Source organism: Gobio gobio, assembly GCF_949357685.1.
Source record: "Gobio gobio genome assembly, chromosome: 6".
Lineage (NCBI taxonomy): Eukaryota > Metazoa > Chordata > Actinopteri > Cypriniformes > Gobionidae > Gobio > Gobio gobio.
In genome coordinates, this window is record NC_137102.1 from 41,483,916 (window position 1) to 41,493,970 (window position 10,055).

A 10,055-nucleotide genomic window follows, 5' to 3' on the forward strand; every position below is an offset into this window, starting at 1 on the left:
CCTACATGGGGTCATACTTTCATTGTGTTTCCAAAAATAATTCTGAAAATGTAACTTTAAAAAAAAAAAAAATCTTCACTTTTTAAACTTAAATTGTTTTTAAATTGACCCCACACTGACCTTGGCCTCTTATTCTAGGATTAGTGCTTCATCACTTTATCTTTCCACAGTCAATGGCCTCCACACTCTTGTTTTAATACCCTTGTAATCGCCTCCGACTTTGCTGTTGTGAAGGCAGTGGTTTGGATCTATACTTGATTGCTTAATCTGTTGTTAGAAAAGATTTTCACCGAAAGGCTCTCGCAACACTCCCTGCCCACACAGGTCTAAGCATGGAGGAGAACCAGAGGCGAACTAGCTCAAGGCCGGCATCTTCACAGTGCCATTCCCCTCCCGCGAGTCCCTGGAGAAACATGGTGGAATTTTTCAAGAAACTTATCAAGAACTCAATATCTACAAAGTTTCGGCATTGGGTAAAGGACTACTGCAAAAGGAACGGCTTGCTCACCTTATCAGTGTTAGCAGTAGTGTCAGGCTGTGTGGTGGGATTCGGATTGAGAAGTTTGAACTTGTCAACACAGGTAACTTGGCTTTTATGTTATTGCCTTTATGAAGAAAAAACTGTTTAGAATTATAACATTAGCAGTGGCTTAATGTTATTTTGAATATTCCAGACTTTAAATGAGATTTTCTGTGCCAAGTACAGCAAAAATAACTGCCTAAAGGAAAATTCTTGGTTCAAAATAAGTGAAGCTACACTGGCATGTTAATTTATAGAACATAATTTAGTTTTTAAATAAAATATAGTTCTAAAATAATGAAAACGTTAAGTTATACATTATTAAGTTATAAAAAAAAATCACCATGTAAAACATTTGCATGATACACACAAAAAGTCTACATTTTAGTTGTCTATGAAAGTGATATATGTGCTATCAATAGAGCTTAGCGTATTTAGAAGCTGGAACATTCCTTTAACCTTTGTTGATGACTTTTCCTCTTAAAGAAGTCACATACACATATTTCCCAGCCTTAAAGGGATAGTTCACACAAAAATGAAAATGCTGTCATCATTTACTGACCCTCAAGTTGCTCCAAACCTGTACACATTTCTTTGTTCTGTTGTATACAAAGGAGGATATTTGGAAGAAGATCTCTTCCCCCATTGAACACCAAAAATATACTATGGTAGTCAATGGGGGCCGAGATCTATCATTTACTCACCCTCAAGTTGTTCCAAACCTGTATAAATCTGTATGACAATTTTCATTTTTGAGTGAACTATTCTTTTGAGAATTATATAAGGTACTTAAAACCTTGTCCTAAAGATGTGAGCATCTGGCTTTTGTTATCTATAAATAAACTCCAAACAACTTAACAGGTTAACTAAGGAGAAACACGCATTACTAAGAAAAGACAACTGATGTAATTCTCCAGGGCTTTTAGTGAAATAGTATATAATAGGTCGTTCTATTAGGGTTTAAATGTTGGAAATGAAATCTTTCAATAGCAAAGTCACTCAAAGTCATGTTTTCCCTTTTACCTCAGGCAAAAATCTACTTTTCTTTTCCTGGAGAACTTCTAATGAGAATGCTGAAAATGTTGATTCTTCCTCTCATCACATCCAGGTAACTCATCATGTCAGTTCTGTTTAGTTGCACTTTCATTCAAGATGTCAGCAGAGGCTAAACATAAAGGCCCGGTTTCACAGACAGGGCTTAGACTAAGCCAGGATTAGGCCTTAGTTCAATTAGGACATTTAAGTAACTTTTATAAACGTGCCTAAGAAAAAAACATTACTGGTGTGCATCTTGAGACAAAACAATGCCACTGACATATTTTAAGATTTGTCAGTGCAAGATTCTTTCAGTTAAAATAGCTCAAAGATGCATTTTAGTCTAGGATTACCTTAAGCATTGTCTGTGAAACCGGGGGACAGACTGTACTTTTTGAGAAACCAACAAAAAAATCCAAGTAAAATGCTTTACTTCTTAAGTTCGACTGTTTTTTAAACCCTCTCAATAAATAGTGGCATAACTGATTGTTGTAGAGGGTAGGCCTAAACACTAGACAATTCTACAAATATATTATAGAGAAAATTATCTGCCTACAGGAGTGAAACTGTAATACTAATAGTTATGTTCGTCTTGAAGCAGCGCTGCACAGACCGATCGGTGTATGACATCAAAGTTCAGCGAGAACGATTCGAAAGCACACGGAACCATTTTGCCATTTTTCTAGATACACCTGCTGCTTCAAGTCGATCACACCTATTGATTAAAATCCCTACACTTTCCTTACAGTTTAATGTCTGGCTTGTCTGCTATGGACACCAAGGCCAGTGGACGCCTGGGCCTTCTCACTATCACATATTACCTGTGGACTACCTTCATTGCTGTTATTGTGGGGATTATTCTGGTGCTGATCATTCATCCCGGAACTGGTACTGAGAAAGAGGCTCATAGAGCTGCAGGAGGGCCAGTGATGACGTCTGCCGATGCCCTGCTTGATTTGATCAGGTAACTTTACAGTTATATCAGAAATTAGACACTTTAATTGGCGGCTGTAGGAAAGGAATTCCCGCCCTTCAATTAAAAGAGCCAATCAACTTATTGGTAAAAGCTGCACTTTGTTTTATTGCTATGCGAATACACATTCGGTAGAGGAACCTGAAAACTAAAATTTCAGCATTTTCTCAGATCTGATTGGTTATTTCAAATGTGTTATTGATGTTAAGTTCTCCATTCAAGCTGAAAAAAACTGTGTGTGCTTAGTTCCTAGACAGAAAATACATGCCCAAGATCATTGCCAAGATGGCCATCGAGTGGACTGACTTGGCTTGAAAGGGACTTGGTTGAAAAATGTAGACAAACAAGCTCTTTATTTCTTTGTCATCATCAAATGGCTTTCAAGTCAATATGAAATCAAAATGGGCCCTATTTATGTTCTTAATTCCTTAATATTTCTTTCTTGGTCTTATTGTGATTCATCAATGTTTGTATCCATAATGTTAAATCGAAATTGTAACAACTTGTTCATTGTCTACCTTTTCCACCTTACTAATAGTGAATAGCCGATAGTGTTAACCAGTAGCCAAATAGCTATGTAGACATTGTTTTAGCAAACTAGCATTCTGGTATAATGCACCAAAATCCAATCAATTCCACATGGATAAAGTCAAGTTCTGCCCTGCATGATGTCTCATTGATTATCATGTTTCACTCTGAAGTTCACACTGACATCTCTTTTTTACATTATTTATATGTGGGGAAACGAATCCACTTGTTTCATTTGATAAAAAAGGCAAACAATTCTTAGTATAACATTTGAACTACAAACTGTACGTTTTATTGATCAATCTAAGAAACACATTGAACTTACATAACCACTTTCGAGCTGCAATCAAGTCTGAAAGGCTTAAGCTTCACCTTTTGCACTATACCGTCACTGGACAGAAAGATTAGAATTAGGTATATTTAGAGAGCCTCTCAAGAGGATGTGAATGACACGGCTTTTCTCAAGTGCGAAAGATGCTCCTGAGCTCTGGACCAGATTTAATTGGGTTTTAGTCAGGGACACTGCAGTAGAATTTGTACTTTATAAATAAAGCATTAGCCAGTAGCCTCTGCCCTCCAAGTCTTTAGGTTGAGCTAAAGCATATCTGCTTTTTTTTTTACTTAGCAGGCTGTGCCACAGCCTTGTACAGTACTCAAATCCAGTGATTCTGATAACAAACAATGTGTCATTTTTGCCATGCCGTTGGCCTCAGAAAACAGGCTAATAGCATATACTTTGGAAAATGTGCCCTTTTACTGAAAGGTCTATGATTGTGAATAGTCTTAAATATATGGCCTCGCGTATGATGGAATTTGTTTTCCCAACAGGAACATGATTCCTTCCAATCTGATTGAAGCCACATTTCAGCAGGTGAGAGAAACGCATGAAGAACAGAGGCTAATCCTCTACAGGTTTTGTACCTAATCCTTGTCCATCTGTGCTCTTCTGTTTCAGTATAAGACAGAACTTGTGCGTAATTTGAAGACCAGTGAAAAATCATCGCAAGCCAACTTTGTGTACATCATGCCAGACTATGAAAACCCCAAGATGGGTCACCCAGTGTTTCTGGAACTCACTCCTCCTCCTGAAATCCACTACAAGATTGTACCAGGGAGAAGCAATGGGATGAATGTGCTAGGAATCGTCATTTTCTCCGCCACTATGGGTGTGTATGGATTAGAACTGTTATATATCACCCGCAATCCTGCTGAAAAGATCAGCTTAGACCAGATTATGCTCGTTAGTGTTGCTTTGGTGATGGTCAAAAGGTTCACCAGTAAACCTAGCTAGTTAACCTAATTAAAAAGCCTGTTGGAAACACCAGCATCCCATGTTAAGGACTCCAAAATATAACATATAATGGTGAACATCAATGTTGATCTTTTCAGCAGGGAAGCAAAGATTATTGTACAATTTGAAGCATTTAAGTCAACATGAAAGTCAAAGAGCAGCCCATTTACTAAAGTAAGACATTTAATGAGAAAACGTGTAGAGCGGGACTTATTGCATTAGGAATTGACTGGATTTTGAAATATTGTCTCAATATGAAAGGCTGGTGAAAACGAAAGAGCGTTGTGATGTCTATGTATAAATTAAGACTTTTTAAAAGGAGTTTCTCATGCTCACCAAAGCTGCGATAAAAATAAAAAAAAACTGTAAAAACTGTAATATTATGAAATATTATTACAATTTAAAATAACTTTTTTATTTGAATGTTTTCAGTTGTTATTTGTTTTTCGTGATGGCAAAGCTACATTTTCAGCAGCTATTACTTAAGTCTTCACATGATCCTTAAGAAATCATTCTAATATGCTGATTTGATGTTCAAGAAACACTTATGCTTAACAGTGTTGAAAAAAAGTTGCATTAATGACTAGAATATTCAAAAGAACAACATAGTCACTTTTGATCAATTTCCTTTTTTTTTTGCTCCCCAGGTCTTCTGCTTGGTAGAATGGGATCCAGAGGTACACCCCTGGTGAATGTGTGTCTTTGTATCAATGAATGTGTCATGAAGATCATCAATGCTGCTATGTGGTGAGTAGATGTGGATCAGATTGCCCAAAATGACCTAACTGGGACTAGAGATTTGTCATTTCAAATATAGGACAGAAATGCTGACTTTAAGATACAGTGGTGGCCAAAATTATTAGAACACCTTACAGATCTGAAAATATTGACCTTTTTTGACCCATTTCATAATGATCATGAAACATGCAGATGGTTGCTCTGACCGTCAAATATCAGATGAAGCGAGTCGTACTGTTTGTATCCACTTTTAAAGGGTTAGTTCACCCAAAAATGTAAACTAGCCCATTTACTCACCCTCAAGTCATCCTAGGTGTATATGACATTCTTCTTTCAGACGAATAAAATTGGAGTTCTATTCAAAAAGTCCTGGCTCTTCTAAGCTTTGTAATGGCAGTGAATTTATGTCTCATTTTTTAAGTCCATAAAAGTGCATCTATCCATCATATAACTGCTCCACATGGCTCCGGGGGGTTAATAAAGGCCTTCTGAAGCGAAGCAATGCGTTTGTGTAAGAAAAATATCCATAATTAAAACTTTATAGAGTAAAATATCTAGCTTCCGCCAGATTGGAAAAAACGTATAACTGGTGTGCAATGTCGTCAGACGTAGCATAAGCATTTTGAACTGCAAGAGGTACTAACACTTTTTCCATAAGTTGAATACGGAAGGTGATCTAGTGGAAGCTAGATCATTTACTTTATAAAGTTTTAAATATGGATATTTTCTTGCACAAATGCATCACTTCACTTCAGAAGGCCTTTATTAACCGCCCGGAGCCGAGTGGAGCAGTTATATGATGGATGGATGCACTTTTGTGGACTTGAAAAACAAAACAACAATTCACTGCCGTTATATAGCTTGGAAGAGCCAGGACATTTTTTAATATAACTCCGATTTTATTTGTCTGAAAGAAGAATGTCATATACACCTAGGATGACTTGAGGGTGAGTAAATCATGGGCTAATTTTCATTTTTGGGTGAACTATCCCCTTAACTTTAATATTTGGTATGTCCACCTTTCGCAGCAGTTACAGCAGCACATCTCTCTGGCATAGTGTTAATATATTTCCTCTATTTCCTCTGAGAACTTCAACACTTATGTTATCCCATGCTTTCTGCAACTGAAGCCAAAGGCTTTCCTTTGAATGTACAAAAGATCTGTCCAGTTTATAAAATAAATCCAGGCCCAATAAGACGACTCCCAGATGCCAAGTGTTCTAATTTTGGCCACCACTGTATTACATCACTTCTAGGACAGTCGTCACGTTTTGTCAACCTGTGAAAGAAGCATGTGACTGGCAAAAATAAAGCAGCATCCCAGAGCAAAACAAATGGAAAGCCAAGCAATCTCTTTAATACACTCTACAATACGCCAGTGTAATAGTTTAAAAGCAGCTCTAAGCTTCCTATTAAACGTTGGCAGTGGAAATGTGCTTTGCTTTAAGAGTTGGGTGAAATGAAAAGCTGATTTAGTCTGTCAGTAATGCATTTAAAACTCAGTGAAGTGCATGCACCTTCAATAAGCAAACTACTGCTAATATAAATATATATATATATACATACATACACACACATTATATAGTTTTAATACTCCAGTCTCTTTGTACAGGTACTTCCCATTTGGAATCGTATTTCTGGTTGCTGGGAAAATCCTGGACATGCACGATCCTGCTGTCCTTGCAGAGAAGCTGGGAATGTACTTCATCACTGTTCTGGCGGGGCTGTTCGTGCATGGTGTGATTTTGCTGCCAATGTTCTTCTTCCTGTTCACCAGGAAGAACCCCTTTAGCTATATTCGTGGCCTCCTCCAGGCACTTGTTATCGCATTGGCAACTTCATCCAGGTAAGGAAGCCTTTTAGCTCACTGCAAAATAAACAAGGGTTAATCCACAATCTATTTCAGGGAATAGTTCAGTTGAATCAAATTAAATTGAATAATTTAAGAGTTTAGTCTACCAAGGGATTCCATGTGAAAATTCACAAAATTAATCTTAACCAGAATCTTTACATTTGAAATTATAACATTTGAAATACGCAACTAATGGTTCTATTCATCTTTCTCCAGTTCTGCTACCCTGCCCATTACAATGAAATGCTTACTGGAAAACTGCCGTGTGGATCGTAAAATTGCTCGATTTGTACTTCCTGTGGGTGCTACTATCAATATGGATGGCACAGCCCTATATGAGGCAGTGGCAGCCATCTTCATTGCACAAGTCAATGACTACGAGCTTGACTTTGGACAACTTGTTACTATTAGGTAAAGTATTTCGGTTACATTTAGAAACATGTACACCAGTTGTCAAAGGTTTGGAATAATTATGATTTTTAATGCTTTTAAAGAAGTCTCTTATGCTCACCAAGGCTGCATTTATTTAAAGGTGCTGTATGTAAGTTTTGGACTGTATTAAAGCATACAAATATCATACGTTTGCAGATATTTAGGAAACATTCCTACTTCACATACTCGTTTCTCTGAAAAAGTTATTTTACTTTGAAATGTGCGTTCCATGTCGGAACGTCTGTTTTTGTTTTGGCGAAACCGCACGTTGCCAATTTACCCAATGGTATTTCAACATCCCGGGTTGCCATTTGGCGGAAAACAATCAATCTTACATACTGCACCTTTAAAAAGAACTGTTTTCTAATTGAATATATGGTAACACTTTACAATAAGGTTCATTAGTTAACATTAGTTAACTACATTGGTTAACATGAACTAATAATGAACTGCACTTTTAAAGCATTTATTCATCTTTGTTTATGTTAATTTCAACATTTACTAATGCATTATTAAAATCTTGTTAACATTAGTTAATGCACTGTGAACGAACATGAATAAACCATGAACAGCTGTATTTTTATTAACTAACATTAACTAATGCTGAACAGAGGTGTTGTTCATGGTTATTTCATGTTAACTAATACAACCTTATTGTAACGTGTTACCGAATATATTTTAAAATGTAATTTATTCCTGTTACAGCAAAGCTGAATTTTCAGCATTAATTACTCCAGTCTTCAGTGTCATATGATCCTTCAGAAATCACTCTAATATGCTGATTTGACAAATAAGAACAATGAATATACAGGCATACCTGATCGTAACAGTGCTCAAGAAACATTTCTTATTATATATGTTAACGTTGCTGCTTAATATTTGTGGAAATCAAAAAATTTAGAAGTTCAAGGTTTTTTTTTTTTTTTTTAAATGAAAGAAATTAATACTTTTCTTCTGCACAGATACATTTGATCATAATTGATCAAAAGTGACAGCAAAGACATTTGTTACAAAATATTTATATTTTAAATAAATGTCGTTCTTTTGAACTTTCTATTCATTAAAGAACCCTGATTTTTTTTTTAAATTTAAAATATTTAAGAGCAAAAACTTTTCAACATTGATAGTAATGAGAACCATTATTAATTGAGCACCAACATTCTGAAAGGATTGTGTGACACTGAAAACTAGAGTAATGACTGCGGAAAATTACATCACAGGAATTAATTACATCTTAACAGTCCTGAATTGAAATATTTCATATTAATGTCTTACTGCATTTTTGTTCAAATAAATGCAGCATTGATGAGCATCTTTCCAAAATTCTGACCGATAGTGTACAGCGACATATGTGCCAATGAGCGCCTCATGTGACTCGACTTTTTCTCAGTATCACAGCTACGGCAGCAAGCATCGGCGCAGCTGGAATCCCTCAGGCTGGTCTTGTTACCATGGTTATCGTCCTTACCTCAGTTGGTTTGCCTCCAGATGACATCTCACTCATTGTAGCTATCGACTGGATCCTGTAAGTACAACACAATTAATGCACTTACATACTGCAAAAGTACTACATACCACAACAGAAATATTCAATCTCATGCATCTTTTTTTATTAGGGACCGATTTCGAACAATGATCAACGTGCTTGGAGACGCCCTAGCCGCAGGAATCATGGCACATGTGTGCAGGAAGGACTTTCAGAAAGACATCCCATCCACAAACAACTCAGAGAGAGTAAGACATATCCACTCTGTGCTCATTTACATATTTTGTATCATGCAGTAGTGGTCTATTGCTTACCAGTAACAATAAGAGTCAAAACTGTCATATTTGACAACTGCGTAATGGCTGTATTTTGTGTCTTGCAGAGAGATACCATGATATCTTTTGGAAACCAAAGCGTGCAAAGTTTTCCCACATCTGAAATTCCACTATTGGCCAATAGGGACTACATCTTAGAGGTTATCGGCGATCAGGTGATCGAGAGGCCGACTACATGTTACAACCTCTGCCAAGTCTAACTCTTGACAGATGAAACCAAACAGGAACAGAATCTGCCTTGATTTCACAAAAACCTTCCCCCTTTTGCTCCCCTTTGTTATATATTTGTGCCATTCTGTCTTTTTACATCACAGATGTTACTGTTACCTCAACAGTCGCCTTTGGTGAACTTGAAAATTGAGGAAATTTCAGTGCTTTTGACACCTTACTTTGGGGCTTTTGTAAATTACAAAAACATTGTAGAATTGAACATAGAATTGCCTTAATGCAATAGTTAATAACAGTACAACTAAACACTAGACCAAAATAATAAAACCATGTTCAAACTGGAAACATTATGCAACTATTAAGTCGACTGGGCCTAGTCAACTATGGATCAGCAGTTGCCTTGTCATACAGTGTACTATGACAAAATTATTTTTTAATGACTAAGAACAGCGATCGTGTATCTCTTCATTATGTTCAGAGCATACAATCGCTGTTCATTTAAAGTGGGATGGAATATGGATTATCATGCTTGGATATCATGTTTGTTTATTTTCTTAAATACATTTTTAAAAATGTACCTTGTGTTATTGGTCTTCATTATTCATTAGTGTATATGGTCTTCATCTTCATAAATTACAATATGGTTAGTTTATATCTTCTAAAAGTTCCACCTCCTGTAATCCATTACCAAAAAATG

General features: G+C 36.4%; 1 protein-coding gene across 3 annotated transcripts; it reads left to right on the forward strand.

Moving 5' to 3' along the window:
- The first annotated feature begins 222 nt into the window (after positions 1-222).
- slc1a8b (solute carrier family 1 member 8b) lies at positions 223-10,009 on the forward strand. Of its 3 annotated transcripts, none has more exons than XR_013816646.1 (11): positions 223-581; positions 1,549-1,628; positions 2,304-2,519; positions 3,885-3,927; positions 4,012-4,222; positions 4,995-5,094; positions 6,698-6,931; positions 7,154-7,348; positions 8,768-8,894; positions 8,986-9,103; positions 9,238-9,934. XR_013816646.1 is itself a non-coding variant. In XM_079818691.1 (11 exons), the coding sequence occupies exons 1-11, from the start codon at positions 333-335 to the stop codon at positions 9,388-9,390; spliced, it is 1,734 nt and encodes a 577-aa protein (XP_079674817.1). In that variant the 5' UTR covers positions 267-332; the 3' UTR covers positions 9,391-10,009. The 3 variants fall into 3 exon arrangements, 2 of the variants coding, with proteins under 2 accessions (XP_079674817.1, XP_079674818.1); XM_079818691.1 differs by having other exon boundaries at positions 267-581; positions 8,760-8,894; positions 9,238-10,009; XM_079818692.1 differs by lacking the exons at positions 223-581; positions 1,549-1,628 and adding an exon at positions 1,799-1,974 and having other exon boundaries at positions 8,760-8,894.
- The last annotated feature ends 46 nt before the right edge of the window (positions 10,010-10,055 follow it).